Raw genomic sequence first — 17,406 nt, forward strand, 5'->3', positions numbered from 1 at the left:
TTTTTTGGGGGGGGGTGGAGAGAGTAGGGGAAAGAGATGGAAGGTGGTGAGGGAGAAAGGGGTAAGAGGCAGCCAGGGGAATACAGGGACTCCACTAGTTTTACTTATTTTTTTACTTAAAAATTTTTAAATTTAAATTCCATTTAGTTAACATGCAGTATATTCTTGGTTTCAGAATTTAGTGATTCATCAGTTGTTTACAACACCCAGTGCTCATTAAATCAAGTGCCCTCCTTAGTGCCTGTCACCCCCTCACCCCATCCCCCAACCCCTTCCCTCCAAGAACCCTCAGTTCGCTTCCTAGAGTTAGCTCCACTAGTTTTACACACTTGAGAAAGAGAATAAGATCTCCCTCTTCTTTGCCTGTAAACATAACCCAGCTCGGTGCCCGTTGTGGCTCTCTGGAGAGATACAAGGAGTTATTTGCGTCTGAGTGAGCGAGCCAGCTACAGCTCTGGATGGCTAGAGAGAGGATAAATACATGGAGAGCTGAGGTGATGGATAGGTAGGGAGCGAATATAAATATGGAGAGAGACAGACGAATGGAGAGATGGATTGAGACAGAGAATATACAGCGAGGCTGAGGGAGAGAAATGGATGTGTGAATGAGGAGAGAGCGTTTATGTGGAGAGCTGGAGAGAGAAATGGGGCGTTTCTCATCCTCCTCTCCACATTTCTGCCGTACTGCCTTGCTCCCTGAGATGCATTTCCCACCCCTCCGTTAATGAATTCTTCCTCTAGACTCTAGACCCTGGCCCACCCTTGGGTGTTTTGCACCCTCTTCCTTCACAGTTATCCATTTGGCCCGAGATAACACACCTTCCCCCAATGTCCTAGCCCATCACCCCAAGATAAATTGGGAAAAACAGACCAAGGGTGGGAGTTTTGGGCAAAGTAAGGAGGTTGGATTCCCCACCTCCCAGTCTACAGCCTTGGGGTGGGGGGGGAAGCTCCTTTGGGGGTGGGAAGAGTGAGGGGCAGCTGGGTTGAATTTGTCCAAATCTAATAACCCAGGAGCCTATTGAAGGCCTTGGGGGTTGGGAGGGGAGGAAAGTCTTGCATATTCCTCTAACTTTTACCCCCTCTCCCTCTGGTCCCTTCTTTCCAAAAGTCTTTGAAGAAAGATGTTTTTGACGCTTCCACGTCGCTCTCAGATGGATGGGCTGCGGGTGATTGAAGTGTCTTTGTCATGCTAATGCTTGGGGGGTGATGGATGGGCGCTGGGGCTGCCAAACTCTGGCCCGCTGCGCCCATTGGCCTGGGAGAGATCACATGCGCCCCTCCACCCCCACTCCCTACCCCCTTCCTGGGGGAGCCCTGGCCCAAGCGAGATGTGCGGGGCCATGGATGCAGGCTTCAGCGCTGTGACATACTGCAGAAAGGTTGTAGGGCAAGAGGGTGTCTCCCCCAAACGGGCCGACCCTCCTGCGGCCTCCACGCATGGACTATAATAGGATGAACTCCTTCTTAGAGTACCCACTCTGTAACCGGGGACCCAGCGCCTACAGCGCCCACAGCGCCCACAGCGCCCCTACCTCCTTCCCCCCCAGCTCGGCTCCGGCTGTTGACAGCTACGCAGGCGAGACCCGCTATGGTGGGGGACTCCCCAGCCCCGCGCTCCAGCAGAACTCAGGCTATCCCACCCCGCAGCCACCTTCCGCGCTCGGGGTGCCCTTCCCCAGCTCTGCGACCTCGGGGTACGCCCCTGCGGCCTGCAGCCCCAGCTATGGGCCCTCTCAGTACTATCATCTGGGCCAACCCGAAGGAGATGGAAGCTATTATCATCCTTCGAGCTATGGGGCCCAGCTAGGGGGCCTGTCCGACGGCTATGGAACCGGTGGAGCGGGCCCGGGGCCGTACCCTCCCCCGCAGCCCCCTTTCGGGAACGAGCAGACGGCGAGCTTTGCAACGGCCTATGCTGAGCTCCTCTCGGAGGACAAGGAATCGCCCTGCCCGTCAGAACCCAGCACCCCCACGGCCCGGACCTTCGACTGGATGAAGGTTAAGAGGAACCCCCCCAAGACAGGTAGGAGTCAGGCGTGGTCACCTCCTCTCCGGGGCTCAAAGACAGGAGGGTGCCCCGGGCCCGGGCTAGTAGGACAGGTGGAGCCGCCCCGGTGGGGGCAGGTGAGAGCACTTCGCCCCCGTCTCAGGTCAGCAGGGCTTTTCCCACCCAGGGAGTGCCCGGCTACCCTGAGGGAAGTCTGCACACACCCCTGCTTCCTCATCTCTGTGCCCAACGTGGACTCTGCACCCCGTGCCGGGTGGGGGACGGAAGCGACGGGGAGGTCCGTCTGAATTTGGAGGTCACCTTGGGGGTGTCTGGCGATCCAAGGGCACGTTGAGAGCTAAGTTGGACAGACATTGGGGGTGCAGAGCTGGCCCGGGAGGAGGAGAGGGGCAGGGGAGAGGGGCGAGAGAGCTGACGCGGCCCTTTCTCCCGCCCCGCCCCTAGCCAAGGTGTCCGAGCTGGGCCTGGGCGGGCCCGGCGGCCTCCGCACCAACTTCACCACGCGGCAGCTGACCGAGCTGGAGAAGGAGTTCCACTTCAACAAGTACCTGAGCCGCGCCCGGAGGGTGGAGATCGCCGCCACCCTGGAGCTCAACGAGACGCAGGTCAAGATTTGGTTCCAGAACCGGCGCATGAAGCAGAAGAAGCGCGAGCGGGAGGGAGGCCGGATGCCCCCAGCCCCTCCGGGCTGTCCCAGAGAGGCGACTGGAGACGCCTCCGACCAGTCGACGTGCACCTCCCCGGAGGCCTCGCCCAGCTCCATCACCTCCTGAACAAAACCTCCCCAACCGTCGGGGCTCCTCTGCTCTCCCGAACCCAGGGGTCCGGCGACCCTCACCAAGGCTGGGGCGCCAGGTTACAGCTGGGGAGAATAGGGAAACACTTTCCTCTGGTCTGGGCGGGGTGTTGCTGGCTGGGGACCTTATAGGACCCGAGACCCAACGATGCGGAACCTGTCAACTCTGGACAGAAAGGCTTCCTTCTGCCTTTCATCTGGGGATCAGCACGTGGGTGGGGTAGGAGCAAGCGTCATCCTCCCGAATTCTCCTTTCCCTTCCAACTTCCTTGTATTCAGTTCAGTGCCTTTGAGCCGCGAGGACTCTTTCTGCGCTGGGATCCCAACTCCCCCATTCTAGGCTGGCACAGAGGGAAGGCCTTGAAGTGTCTCTTGGGGGAGGCTTTTGGGTGCAGGCATAGGACCGATGCTTAATCTCTCCCGTCACCACAGACCTTACAATAACACCAACTGCCTTGTGACAGACCAAAAAGCCCCCCCCATCTAACCTTATTAACCCCCTCCTGGCACATTTGTATTGCACTAACGCAGCCTCCAGAGGTTGTTTTCTGAGACCTGCCTCCTCCACCAGCGACATCATCTCTAAGCCACCAAAGTGTTTTGGAACTTGGTACTCCGGAGTCTTCTGGAACATTGTTCGAGGTCTGCCCCCAGCAAGCCTCTACCAGGAAGACGCAGGCACGCCCCTGCTAGTTCCTCCCCTATTTATTGCCTCCTGGAAAACCCAGGACCCTCCTCCCCATCTCCACCTCTACCCCTGAGGCAGCCTGTGGAGGCCCAGGTGCAGTGAGAGCTCCTAGCAGCAGCAAGCCTTTCTCCGGACCTTGGAAACAGTGGGGGCACCACCTGAGTTTCTGGAAACCTGAGCCCCAAGCAAACTGGGTTCTCTCTGTACCTCCAGCTACCTCATTTCAATAAAGTCTGTGTTTTCCCCTCTTCCGGAACTGCTTCTCCTCTTCCGCCTTGGGTAGAGGAGGCTTCATACTCCAAGAGCCCTCGAGAGAGATGGGGGAAGTGTTGGTGAAAGCTGGTTGGGCTGGAAAGATTTGAGCTGTGAGATCTCAGCTGGATAAAGAGAAGGACTTACTGGGTGGGTCCCAAGCAGAACTGGGCCCCAGCCTCCAGGTCTGACAGGGGTCAGTCCTTGGGTCATTGGAGGAACCAAGAAAGAGAGAAGAAAAGAGATGGGGGAGGGGAAGGAAACGGTCCAGGTCCAGAGAGGGTCTTGAGAGGAAGGCAGGAAAAGAGAGAAACTGCTTGTTTGGAGAGAACAGAAAAGGTGTAAAACAGAGGAGGAAGTGTGGGGGAAGGCAAAGGCCCTCTACCCCTCTCCCCTGCTTTCTCCCCGCAGGCCCAGAGCCAGGCCTGGCATACAGTGGGCCTTCAAGAAATGTTGATGGAGTGAACCGGGGGTCAGGAGGCTGTGGAATGTGCTCCAGCCCCTCCAACTCTCACTCAGAAAATGTCAGAGTGTGGGTCCCTGACAAACTGCAGACTGGCACACAGGTCACCCCCCCACCCCACTCCCGCCCCCATCGCAGAGCCGTTCCACCAACGGGGGACCAGAACGTTGGGACAAGGGAAGCCAGAGTAGCAGGGAGACTAGCCCTAGCCGGCCGTCTCCAGAGGGCCATCCCCGGGCTCAAGGTGAACGTCCAGAGTCCCCGGGCGCTGGATGGCAGCGGGGAGGCGGCGGCCACGGGGCTGGATGGGGTAGGCTGGGTCGGGGGAGGCGGGCAGGTCGCCGGCCCAGCGGGCCCAGCTGGAGGACGGGGGAGGGCCGGAGTAAACCCCAATCCCGCGCTGACCTTTTTACCTCCAAGCGCCTCTGGGCTTTCCAAACAAGCCAACAGCGAGCCCGCAGGGGCAGCTATTGTCTCGGGCCGGTCCCACTGACAAACCTTTGGTCGGCGGAGGTGGGGGGCCCCGGCTCAGGAAGCTCCTTGACGGCCAACAAGCCGCCATCCTCACCCGCCCTCGAGCTGACGCGGGCCTGCGGGCTTCAGCCCCGGATATTGATTCCGGTTACCCCGGGAGTCCAAAGGCCCCAGAGCCCCGACAGCTGGGGAGGGAGGGGGTGAGCCAGTGGTGTGAGAGCAAGGTGGTGTCCGATCCACCCCATCTATTTAATTTTTGACCTCAGAGGAAGAGAGTTGGTCAAAAGGACGAGAATTGTCTGTAGGAAACACTGAGCGTTTGCTTCCTAATGAAAACGGTGCCATTATAGGAGAGGCAACGTTATCAATAACTTCCCAGCCAAGCTGGAGAGGAGAGGAAGTGTGTTGCTTGAGGAAGCCTAGCTTTCCCAGAAGCTGCTGTCTGAAACCACACACACACACACACACACACACACACACACACCCTTATTAACTGCTTCTCTCTACATTGAATTGAAATTGCCACCAAGGTTGGCCTCCCTAAAAGGGTCACCTTGATGGAAGGGACAGAGCAAGTGTCTGTGGAAATAAAACGCCCCTTGCTTGGAGCCATTTATGGGAAGCCAGTGGAGTCTTCTGTTTGGGGTTTTCATGGATCCTCCAACCTCTGGACCAGCAAATGGGCAGGAATGCAGCGGGAGGAAGGAGCAGTGGTTAGGACAGGACTACAGGGCTGGTGGAGTTGGGCCTCAGGGTAGGGTTGATAGGTCCTGGGGGAAGCATACTGGAGGGTACAGGAGGAAAAGGGGAGGCTGGCCATTTGATTTTGGTCATCACAGAAGGAACCATGAAATTCTCCTAGGGAAGGGTGAGGGACAAATCAATTCTGTTAACTGAGGGGCTGGCTGGAAATAATCCACAAAAATTCTGAGTCTCCCATCTCCTGAGATGCAAAGATCTTGACCTCTTTCCCACTTTGCACTCCCCTAAGTCCCACTTCGAACCTCAAGCTCCAGACTGGTCTACACGGAAGGCATTTAGTCCGAGAAAGAAAAGATCACTATGCATTTTCCTGTCATAATCGACAAAAGAGGATGGTAAAACAAACAAATAAAAACACATTTTTCTGCTATTGAATTAAGTTGATGGTGTTCATTGCTCAACTTTCCAGAAGAGATGCCAAACGGCTTCACTCATAGATTCCACCGTGGTTTTTAGAAAGGTGGATTTTTCATAGCGTGGGGGGATGGGGGATGAGGGGAATTGGATTCACCAGGAGACCTGACAGCGCATTTTCCTCAGAACTGGAAAATCCTCCACCCCCAGACCTTGATTTACCAAGACCATCTTAAAAGAAATCTCCCGTTCAGCCAATTAAAATCTAAAGAAAATCTTCTCCCCTTGAGTCTTCATAGTAGAGAGAATTCTTCTCAGGGCTAGTTGCAAGTCAAGGTTTCTGAGGAGCATCTCCCCACCCCTCCCCCACCGTCTGAGGGGGGTTGGGGAATCAAGGCTCCACTCCACCCAACCCTCCACACCATCTGTTTCTCAGCCCCAAGTGTGAACTTTTCTTCTTTCATTTGCCTTTTTCTTCAGCGTTTGTTCTCCCAACGTGAGGCCCTTTGATCTCACGGACAAGAGAGACAAGAAAAAGAGATTTTAAAAAACCCTGAAGTTCCTACTTTTAAGTTAGTTTCTTTGTTATGAACATTCCTTGCGCCCATACCCCTGGGCTGCTGGAAGGGAGTTGGGATGGGGAGGCTGGGGGCATCTCTGGGATGACTGAGATTGTGGGGGGTGGGGAGCAGGGGTGCTGATCCAGATGAGCCTGAGAGGAAAACTGATGATTTCCAGGAAGTATCCAGGATACCTGGGTTCAACTCCTTCAAGCCCTGCCTATCACAGCCTGGTGGCCTTGGGCAAGTTGTCCAATTCCCTGCGACCAGTTTCATTACCTACAAAATGAGGATCATAATAGTACCTATTTTCATAGGGTTGATATTGGGATTAAATTAGTTAAAACGTGCCAAATACTTGGAAACAGTCCCTAATAAATAAGTGTGAGCTGTAATCATAATTCTCCTTATTAAGAACATATCCTCTCCCACTTCTTTGGTCCCTAATCTATTCCAGGGCACATCTGGACCTTCTGGCGTGCACACACAGACATTCTTACCTCTCACACTCATAGCTTGTTTGATCCCTGATAAGCCTATGGGCCTAGCGGTAGGTTATGGGGCTACAGAAGGGATTCCCTTCTTGGAGGCTGAGAACAGGTCCAGTGGGTCTCGCTGAGACCCACTGTCATTTCCTTCAGCTCTCAGGGCACTCACTGGTGGAGCGGGGAGACTGACCTGGGCCTCTCACACTTTCCTCCTCCCTTCTCCGCTGTGGGAGGATGGACAGGAAGTTTTGAAGGCAGACACATTGAGTTCCTGACTTAGGATGGTGGAGGGTACAGGAGGAGTGGTGGAGGCAAGGTTTCTAATGTGTAACTGAATTTTCAGTGTGGTCCCCTTCTTACTGGCTGGGTGACCCTAGGCTGGTTACTCCATTTCCGGGTGCTTCCATCTCTTCAGCTATAAAATGGAAGATGTTGAAGACTAAAGGAGATATATGAGACCTGCTTAGAACACTGCCTGGTAGTGCATTCAGTAGAGATTTTCTGTATATATATATATATATATATATATATATTTATATATATATATATATATATACACATTTGCATAAGGCCTTTCTCTTACTTTCCTGTACCAAGTTGTTCTTGGTCTTGGCATGATGGAAGCAGATATCCTTCAGCCTTCGTTGTCCTCCTTACTTTCTTGTTGAGTGAATAAAGACTTAAGCAAAATGCTCCTGTCTGGAAGGCAGGCGCCCCCAAACATGCACCCACAGGCCCATCTGGTCCTATAACCATGGAGCTTGCTGTTATAGAATAAAATAATTCGGAAAGAAAAGATTTAGGGTGGTCCCACAGAATAGTGGTACAGTGTCAGGACAGGACATGCTCTTGGCAGGACAGCCTCACTGTGTAAGTCTTTGAGCACATTCCCACTATTGTCCAGGAGACTGGCACGCCCTGCAGCTGTACTAGACTTTTCTCTTTTCTTTTCTTTTCTTTTTCCTTCCTTCCTTCCTTCCTTCCTTCCTTCCTTCCTTCCTTCCTCCCTTCCTTCCTTCTTTCTTTCTCTTTTTTTCTGATGATTCAGTCCTGACTCTAAAGACTCCCTTGAATGACCTCTTTTGCATGACTCAATCACAATATTCCAGAAGCTTCAGCTTTTGCTCTTTCCCTGGCCCTCTAAATGCTTTCCACAATCAGAGTGAGTCCTGGGTGGGACAGGAGTTGGAGACGCAAAATATTTAATTCTTGGGAGAACAGAGAGGCTCAAAGTCTTGCTGGCGCCTGTCCACGGTTGTTCTCTTCATCAGGAAATAAATGGATCACATGCTTCAGAGCAGAAAGAATTCTGTAAGAAGTCAGGAGACCCAAGTTCACTCTATCAAGAGACTCCTGTGTGTCCTCAGGTAAATCACTTAATCTCTCTGGGCTTGCTTTCTTGGTCTTTCATATCAACTCAGTAATCCCACTGCAGCTCGACTCCTCCCTCCTTTCATCTGAGGATAGAAGAAGACATAAGTAAGAAAGAATGTTACAACTTGGTGGAGGTTAGGAGGATGGGAGGGTGGGGGGGGGAGCAGGCTGTTAGATATAGTCTACTGGCCTAGTTAGAGCTCATTAAAATCACTCCTTCTCTTCTTACCCCCAGTCCATTTCCTCTAAGCTCTCAAAACTCACTGGCCTGAGTCCAGACAATTCTGAGCCCCACAGCCCTTTCTGCCTGGAAGGGAACCTAGGAGGGAGGGAGTCCCACAAAGCATGTGCTCTCTGCTCCTCAGGGGCCTGAAGCTCCTTCAGTTTACTCTGCTCTGACAGCTCTGTTTCAACCCCCACCTTGGCGATGAGGCAGCTCAATATTTACCCAGCCAGAGAGGTTTGCCCAGAAGCCTGGCCTCCCTCGCCCGCTCCTACTGGCTCTGCTCTGCCGTCCCCCCTTCCCTTCCTGGTTCATGGAGAGTTCAGCCCTAAAATGGCTGGCAGCCCCCCACCCCCAGCCCTGGTGGAGCCGCCTGTCCAGGGGATCGAAGAGGCCAGAAGGGCGGGGGAAGGGCCCTGGCCGTGGGGTCATGCCCTGGTCTCTCCACTCTTGCTGGACCAGCAAGCAGCCGGGGCCTCCCTGAGGAGAGAAGACTCAGCAAATGATTGTCTTTTGGGGGGAAGGAGTGGACTAAGAGTGACTAAAATGGAACTGTTGGCTCATGGAGACGACCCAGGCCGGCAAAGGGTCATGTATCTGCACGTTATTAGTATTATAGACTGTGTTTCCTCATAGAGACACAGACCTGTGATAGCTTGGACTCTTTTTCCAAAGACACTTAAAGATGGGCCATCTGGGTGGCTCAGTGGGTTAAGCCTCTGCCTTTGGCTCAGGTCATGATCTTGGGGTCCTGGGATGGAGACCCCCATGGGGCTCTCTGCTCAGCGGGGAGCCTGCTTTCCCACATCTCTCTGCCTGCCTTTCTGTCTCCTTGTGATCTCTCTCTCTGTCAAATAAGTAAATAAAAGTCTTTTAAAAAATAAAAATGTTCAAAGACACTTAAAGAGCTCATACAATAAAGAGATGACACACGATTCCCAGCGAACGTATATGAAAACAGTCCCTTACCTCCTCTCTGTCTAGAAGGTAAGGTCCATGAAGGCTGCGATTTTGTCTGTTTTGTTCATTGCTCTATTTCTAGTGCCTCAAACAGTGCCTGGCACATAGCAGATGCTCAGTAAATATCTGTTAAGTGAAGATTGAAGCAAAATGCTCCTGTCTAGAAGGTGGGCACCCCAAACATGGTGTTCTGAAGGGGTGTCAGTTTCAGATGTTTGATTAGCCCGAGAGTATTATCATAATCTCCATACTATGGAGGTAATGAAATGTTAGGGATGGGAGGGGATTGGGAGGCATTTTCCTCTCCTACCGCCCTGCATTAAAGGTGTCTATCTCTGGCAAATGACAGAGTGAGTTGACTTCATAGCTTCAGGGCAAATCTGTTTCCTGGGCTCAGTGCAGAGCTTTTGTTTGGACTTCCTTCAGTTTAGCAAGAGTAAACTCAAGGAAAGACTCAACTTTGGAAATGCAAGGGATTTTTGAAGGCCCAGCTGGGCTTTTTTTTTTTTTTTTTTAAGTGATCTCTATCCCCAACATGGGGCTCAAACTCACTCCGATCCCGAGATGAAGAGTCGCATGCTCTACAGACAGAGCCAGCCAGGTGCCTCCAGAGTGTTTAGACTGGCAGAAATGTTGGTAGAAAAGGGAAGAGTCGCTGTCCTTCTGATAAGCCTTCCTTTCCTTCTCCATCTCCCAGCTCAAGCCCACAGAGCCTAGGGTCATCCATACACGAATGTACCTAGATTTCCTTTCATCTTTTCTAAAAATGTTTGGGATGTCTGGGGCCTTCTAGGGCCTTCTAGATCCAATATGGTGAATTAGCACAGGGCAGTGCGTGGGTTTGTTGGGTCTGAAGGGGGAGAGCAAGGGAGAGCATTGCTTTCAGTGCCTAAGGGACCTGGGGCAAGGAGGGCCCCCTGCTGGAAGGGTCCTGGGGAGGATCACCCAGTCTGGCGGGGTCTGTTGCCATCACTGGAAATTGCTGGCAATTGATGACATCCTTTTGCTTACTCCGACCATAGACCTACATGCATGGGTCCTGATCACAGAAACAGGAAGTGACCGGTCAGAAAAAGGGAAGGGAAAACTGTCAAGGAAAAGGAATATTCCCCTGCACCTTCTGCTTCTCTGGGGCTAGGTTTTGAGATCCGGAGGAACAAAGCTGGGGGAAGGGAATTCCTCAGCAGAAAGGGCGGGGGGGGGGGGGGGGGGGCCGGGGGTCCTGGGTGTGACTCTAACTTGCTTCCCTACTTCGGAATGACTGGCCACAGCCGGTTGGGCGCTCTTGTTTTTTAGGATGCGGAGCCTGAAGAGGCAAAATCCGCACAACAGGCTGTTCAGGAGATCAGTCTTCGAACTCTGTGTAAGCAATCACAGGCTGGTAGGTGGCCAAAGAGCTACCCCACATTCTTCTTCAGTCCCAACTTCCTCCCCCAACCCCCCAGTTTCTCCATTTACACTCCGTCAGTTTCCGGAATTCAGTGTTCAATCCCCACCTTTGGGGTTTGGCCGGAGAGATCCTTCCCAGGGGGCTGAAGCTACAAAGAGCCAGTCAGGGGGGAAGGCTACAGCGTCCCCAGAGGATGGGTAGGGTGGATGTGGGGGCCAAAGGGCTGAATCCAGCATGGGGTCTCTATTCAGCAATTCAAATTCAGTAATTTGGGTGCATTGGAAATGGGGAATTGCAAAGATGCCTTTGAAAGAGCCTACAGGCTGGCAGGCTCCCACCGAGGGAGGGGGGGGGAACGTTTCGAAACCTATTGAAATCCACACCTTGATACGTTTCCCCGCAGTCGCGCTGGCCTCCCTCGTGCATTTGCAGACCTGTCTATAAACTAGCATTGTTACGTGTGTTTTCGATCCAAAATCCAGTACACGGCTCCGCAGTTGGGGCTGCAACCGCTGGCGAAGGCGGGGCCCCCAGGGAGACAAGTATTGTTACCTGCGTGAAAAGTTTCTTTTTCCCTCCCACACCTTGAGTTTGTGTTTTGACTGCAAGTGGTGCGAAGCAATACCTGAGAAGTGTGAGTGGAGAACAGAAGGGTTCTCAGCATACAGGTGAAAAGGAGGAGGGCCTTTTGCCAAAAATCCCTCAATCGAATTTCTCTCTCCAGAATTCCCAGAATGGAAGCGAAAAGGAACTGGGTGGGAAATTCAAGTTTGGTGTCTTGTGGTTAAGCACTTAGAGGGAAAGCAAAAATGAAGACAAAGGAAAACAGAGAAACAAACAAACAAAACATCCCAAACGTGGCCAAGCTCCTACTTTATCTTCATCAAATACTGAGGATCCATAAAACTGATTTTTTCCCTTGGTTTCCACTTGGGTGTTTGGACCCACAGTTCAGTAGACTTTATCTGCATCATCCCGCCTTGACCAGGAAAAAGAAAAAGAGCTTGTGTTTATTCCTAGAATTTAATAATGAGGAACAAAGGGACAGATACAAAAATAAAAGAAAAATAGTCTACAGTTAGTGTCTATTACCAAGCCCAGCTTTGGGTTCTTCAACATCCTAACCTATTTTGGGGGTGTGGGGAATCTAACTTTCAAATGTGTGTTATATAAATCTAACAAAAATAATGATTGTGGGGTGCCTTGGGTGGCTCAGTAGGTTAAGTTTCTGCCTTCGGCTCAGGTCATGATCTCAGGGTCCTGGGATCGAGTCCCACATCGGGCTCTCTGCTCAGCGGGGGGCCTGCTTCCCCCTCTCTGTCCCTGCCTGCCTCTCTGCCTACTTGTGCTCTCTCTCTCTGTCAGTAATAAATAAATAAAATCTTTAAAAAAAAATAGTGTGTGTGTGGCCCTAAATCCTGCCTTTATGAAAAACTAGTAGAGAAAATCCCATTTTTAAAAAAGATTTTATTTATTTATTTGACAGAGAGAGAGAGAGCACAAGTAGGCAGAGAGGCAGGCCGGGGGGGGGAGCAGGCTCCCTGCTGAGCAGAGAGCCCAATGTGGGGCTCGATCCCAGGACCCTGAGATCATGACCTGGGACGAAGGCAGAGGCTTAACCCACTGAGCCACCCAGGCACCCCGAGAAAATCCCATTTTTAAAAATTCCTCTTTTTGAACGAGAGGTAGGTTTATCTACAATAGACATGGATCTTCTTCCTCTTTTTTAACTCTCTAAGTCAAATGGACATAGGAGACTGGAAAAATTTAAAGCAAATTTTGCTTTTTTCCCCTTCTTTTCCTCCAGCTTTCTTTTACACAAATCTGCAACGTGGGGCAGAAAATAGGATCCTAGGTTTGAATTTAATATAATCCATACACAAACCTCTCGCGCTAATGTCTTCTGCCAGGTGCCGAGCTGAGGTGAATGTCAGATTCCTCCTCTGGAAAACAAGAAAAGACCTGATTCTCTCTCTCTCTTTTTTCTCTCCAGACCTTTGAAATTTAGTTTTCAAATTTATTTTTGGTGACAAGTGTAAATGTTTGCTCAGTTGCCAAGACATAACTAAGATTCTTCTTGTAGGTAAGGCGAAGCCTGGGGGAGTCCTCTTCCATCCCATCCTTTCAACTGAGGCAGGGTTCAAGATGCAGAGAATTTTCCCACTGTCACGGAGGGTCTGACTCAGTGCCCCCAGAGCTCCTTCCCACCTCAGTCTGGAGCTGGGAGCAGTTTACCGAGTTGCAGGGTCCACTCCCCAATGAGGTCTGAAGCCCTTGTTTGGGAGAAGGAGAGAAAAGGTCAAGGGTCCCTGGAGGTTTGAAGGGCAGGTGTTTCTATTCTGTTTGTGCCTGGAGAGAAAGGTCTCTATCCTTCTCCCAACACACACACACACACACACACACACACACACACACACACACACTCTCCACAACTCTGTAAGCTTAATAGAGGAGTTTTGTTGTTTAAGGGAAGAGATTCGGAGAAGGAGTAAGTTACTTTTAAATCTGCTTCTAGGAACAGCGAGAGGTGTTTTCCCCTGGCCTTTGGCAGATGGGGAAAGAAGCTCCTGTCCCCAAATGAGATTCTACTGCAGCTTTCTAGAAGGGGGAGAGCGAGTGAGAGCATTGTTTTCAGTGCCTAAGGGACCTGGGGCAGGGAGGGCCCCAGATCAATATTGCCCTTTGATATGTATTTTGATGACCATCTCGCTGCTTCCTGCTTCCTGGCTCATCGAGAGAACTGAGGAATCTGCATTGCCTACCTCTCTTCTTCTTCTTCTTTTTTTTTTTTTTTTAAGATTTTATTTATTTATTTGACAGAGAGAGATCACAAGTAGGGAGACAGACAGGCAGAGAGAGAGGAGGAAGCAAGCTCCCTGTTGAGCAGAGAGCCCAATGCGGGGCTCGATCCCAGGACCCTAAGATCATGACCTGAGCCGAAGGCAGAGGCTTAACCCGCTGAGCCACCCAGGAGGGTGGCCGCCTACCTCTCTTCTTGTCCCTTCTGTCTTTCCCCGTGGACCACCTGAACACAGTGCACGAACCTTTTACTTCTCTGCCAAATGGGTGAATTTCCAGACATCTATCAGTGCTGAAGTTGGCAATTGCTGGGAACTTCCCTCTTTTCTCAGCCTCACTAGTGCCCACCTGGGACGGCCTTAGAGACCCAAGGGTGGGGCAAATCAAAACAAAAGAACAATGAAAAGCTTGGAGATGGAAAAGACTATGTTTATCCTTTACACCCTTGCCCAATCTTTCCTAGAACAAGCTGGGCTTGCGCACCTCTAGCAATGGGGAACTCACTATTCACCAAGAAGATTCCTCTAGGAGTGCCTGGGTGGCTCAGTGTATTAAGCCTCTGCCTTCGGCTCAGGTCATGATCTCAGGGTCCTGGGATCGAGCTCCACATCAGACTCGCTGCTCAGCAGGGAGCCTGCTTCCTCCTCTCTCTCTGCCTGCCTCTCTGCCTACTTGTGATCTCTCTCTGTCAAATAAATAAATAAAATCTTTAAAAAAAAAAAGAAGAAGATTCCTCTAATGTTGAACTGCTCTAAAGGATAGGAAATGTTTCTGTATATGGATTTAGGAGCTCATCTCTTTGGGATTTGTACCCATCGATTCCACTTCTTTGCCACTGTCTGGAATCAACAGAATGACTCTGAATTCCTTTTCCACAAGCGACCCTTCCCAAATATTTGGGAATGTCACATGTGACCCTAGCTCTTTCTTTCTCTAGAGTGATGCACATTTCCTGATTCCTTCATTCCTTTCTCCTAAGACCCCGATTTCCAGATCTTTTCCCATCCCGCTCTTCTTTCCTTAGTCAGTATTTCCACAAAATGAACTGCCCAGAGTGGACAGAAAATATTAAATGTGATTGCATCAGCTCTAAGTGGAGTGGGACTATCCTATCCTTTGGTCTGGTCACTATATTTCTGTTGATACAGGGAGTAGGGCCTGGGCAGGAAAAGCCAATGGGGCAGGCTGGTGGCTGGTGCGAAGTGAGAGGAATCTTTTATCTCTTGCCAATTCGGTTTATCTTCTTGACCTCTAGGGCTGCATCCATCAACAAAACCATAGTCCATACGAATCCCTAAGTTCCGGGAGGGCGAGCGTTGTCAGACTGTCAGCCATTTGTGGGGAACAAACATTTGCTGAGCAGAGCCTCTGTAATTTGTGAGAAGGAAAAGGAGCATTAGAGTAGAGAAACAATGGGCACAGGTGAGAAGGATAGGCCGTATTATCTCAAGGTCAGGAAGTACAGATGACCTGGGCTAAGCCGGCTCCTCCAGGTCGGTTCTTCCTTATCATTGCTGTCCAGGAAGCTCTAATTCTTCCGCCGTGTTTCACCCTGACCTCCCTTCTCGAGGACAGCAGCTACGGTTTTTTGTTATCATTGTTGTTGTTATTGACATTTATATAGTGTTTCGTTATTAGCCCTTACTTCTCACCGTTATCTCCGGGAGGTTGGTATGATCGTTACTCTCTCCTATGGGGAGCCCACGGCGCAGAGAAAATAAGTAGTGTGCCCAAGATTGCATATCTGAAAGGCAATGCATGATTTTCTCTTTCTGCCTCTGGCCCTCAAGAATTTATATGTAAGTCCACGTATTTGGAATATGCAAAGCATTTGAGATCATGGCCTTTATTCCATCTCATCGTCCCCCAGCCACACCCCTAGCTTTCAGACCATCAAGCCCTGTTCAGGGTCTTAGGTCATTGCCTTTTTCCTTTTAGGGAACAGAAATCAAGAAGCCTACCCAACTATCCAAGATCACCAGGCTCCATTAAAGAATCTCTCTCTCCCTATAACCTCTAAAAGATTGAAAATTCCTGCAAACAGAGTCCAAATCGAGCATTGGTTGACTCATGGTGTCGGTGAAAACATCTAATGGTCCAGGCTTTGGCCATAATGGGGGGTTTGGCTTAGGGATCTTCCCTTTCAAGCGGTCTTCTCCAAGTTTGAAAAGCTGTAGATGCTTTGAACATGACTGATCTCGAAGCTGAAAGATTCAGGTTTGGTATATTACAGCAAGCCTGGGGAACATGGGAAGGGGGCTCTTAACACGAATTTGGGAAGCGTTCTCTTTGAGGCCTTATCTTTCCAAATTCTTATGATGGGTGGGTGGGTGCTATGACTTCCCAAGTAATGGGAGTCATGATACACAGAAGGATAAGAAGGGGCTTTCGGCCCTGGGGTCAGAGATAATCACTGCCCAGCTGCCTACACTCATTTTTTTTTAATCTTTTTTTTTTTTAAGATTTTATTTATTTATTTGACAGACAGAGATCACAAGTAGACAGAGAAGCAGGCAGAGAGAGAGGAAGGGAAGCAGGCTCCCTGCTGAGCAGAGAGCCCGATGCAGGGCTCGATCCCAGGACTCTGGGATCATGACCTGAGCCGAAGGCAGAGGCTTTAACCCACTGAGCCACCCAGGTGCCCCTCATTTTTTTTTTTAAGAGATTTGTTTATTTGAGAGAAAGAGCACAAGCAGGAGGGGTCGAGGGAGAGGGAGAAAGAATCTCATCTCAAGCAGACTCCATGCTGAGGGGGGAGCCCAACTCAGGGCTTGATCTCACAACCCAGAGATCAGGGCCTGAGCCTGCACCAGGAGCCCCACGGTTAGCATCAGCTGTTCCACGCAGGCACCCCATCTACTCTCATCTGAATGAGACCTCTTCCACATTCCCAGCCGCCCCCCTCCCCCGGGCCTTGCTGGAGACGCCCATCATGGTAGACGTAGAGGTCAGTGCTTTGAAGACTTTGAGGAATAAGCAGATCAAAGTCCAAATCTCCAACTCTCCCACCTGTGAGCCTCCTGGCACTGGTCTGCAGGGCCAGACACAAAGCAGATGGAAGGCAGGAAACTGGAGGCCATGAGCAGCTGCCTATCCTATAACTCAGCCCAGGTCCTGGGGACCTAAGGAGGAGTCCTGACAACAGGATGATGAAGAGGCTGGGGTGGGACAGGAAGAGGAGAATGAGGGACACAGAGCCCGGTTAGGGCCAGGAAACCACCTGGATCTGCCATCTACTCTCTTGCTTTATGCAAATGTTACTTTAGCCCCAAAGAGACCACCTTCTGGGACTAGCTTGCTGTTTCTTTACAAATACTCAGACTTTGGGGTGACTGGGTGGTTCAGTCTTTAAGCGTCTGCCTTCAGCTCAGGCCATGATCCAAGCAAGGGTCCTAGGATCCAGCCCCGCATTGGGCTCCCTGCTCCTGCCTGCTTCTCCCTCCCCCAACTCCCCCTGCTGTGTTCCCTCTCTCGCTGTCTCTGTCAAATAAATAAATAAATAAAGTCTTTAAAACAAAACACGCTGACTTTAGGCACCTGGGTGGCTCAGTTGGTTAAGCTTTTGCCTTTGGCTCAGGTCATGATCCTTGAGTAGTACTGGGATCAAGTCTCACATCGGGCTCCCTGCTGAGCAGGGAGTCTGCTTCTCCTTCTGACCCTCCCCCTTCTCATGCTGTCTCTCTCTCATTCTCTCTCTCTAATAAATAAAAATCTTAAAAAAAAAAAAAAAAGAAAAAACACGCCGACTTTGCAGAGCTTGGAGGGGCTCCCGATGAAGGCATCTCATCATATCCTAGCAGCAGGGCAGTACA

The 17,406-nt window shown here is 51.0% G+C and overlaps 1 protein-coding gene across 1 annotated transcript; it reads left to right on the plus strand.

The window, feature by feature from the left end:
* The first annotated feature begins 1,440 nt into the window (after window positions 1–1,440).
* HOXB1 (homeobox B1) lies at window positions 1,441–2,784 on the plus strand. Its single transcript, XM_032871775.1, has 2 exons — window positions 1,441–2,026; window positions 2,456–2,784. Exons 1-2 carry the CDS (start codon window positions 1,441–1,443, stop codon window positions 2,782–2,784), a joined length of 915 nt encoding a protein of 304 aa, XP_032727666.1.
* Window positions 2,785–17,406: the final 14,622 nt, after the last annotated feature.

The sequence above is a fragment of the Lontra canadensis genome, unplaced genomic scaffold, assembly GCF_010015895.1.
Source record: "Lontra canadensis isolate GAN:19392208 unplaced genomic scaffold, GSC_riverotter_1.0 scaffold43, whole genome shotgun sequence".
NCBI lineage: Eukaryota > Metazoa > Chordata > Mammalia > Carnivora > Mustelidae > Lontra > Lontra canadensis.

Bases quoted from the DNA above. Each gene is read 5' to 3' on its own strand.
- HOXB1 (XM_032871775.1), top strand. From the start codon at position 1,441: ATGGACTATAATAGGATGAACTCCTTCTTAGAGTACCCACTCTGTAAC. The intron at 2,027-2,455 runs GTAGGAGTCAGG...CCCCGCCCCTAG, and splicing joins GAGGAACCCCCCCAAGACAG to CCAAGGTGTCCGAGCTGGGC.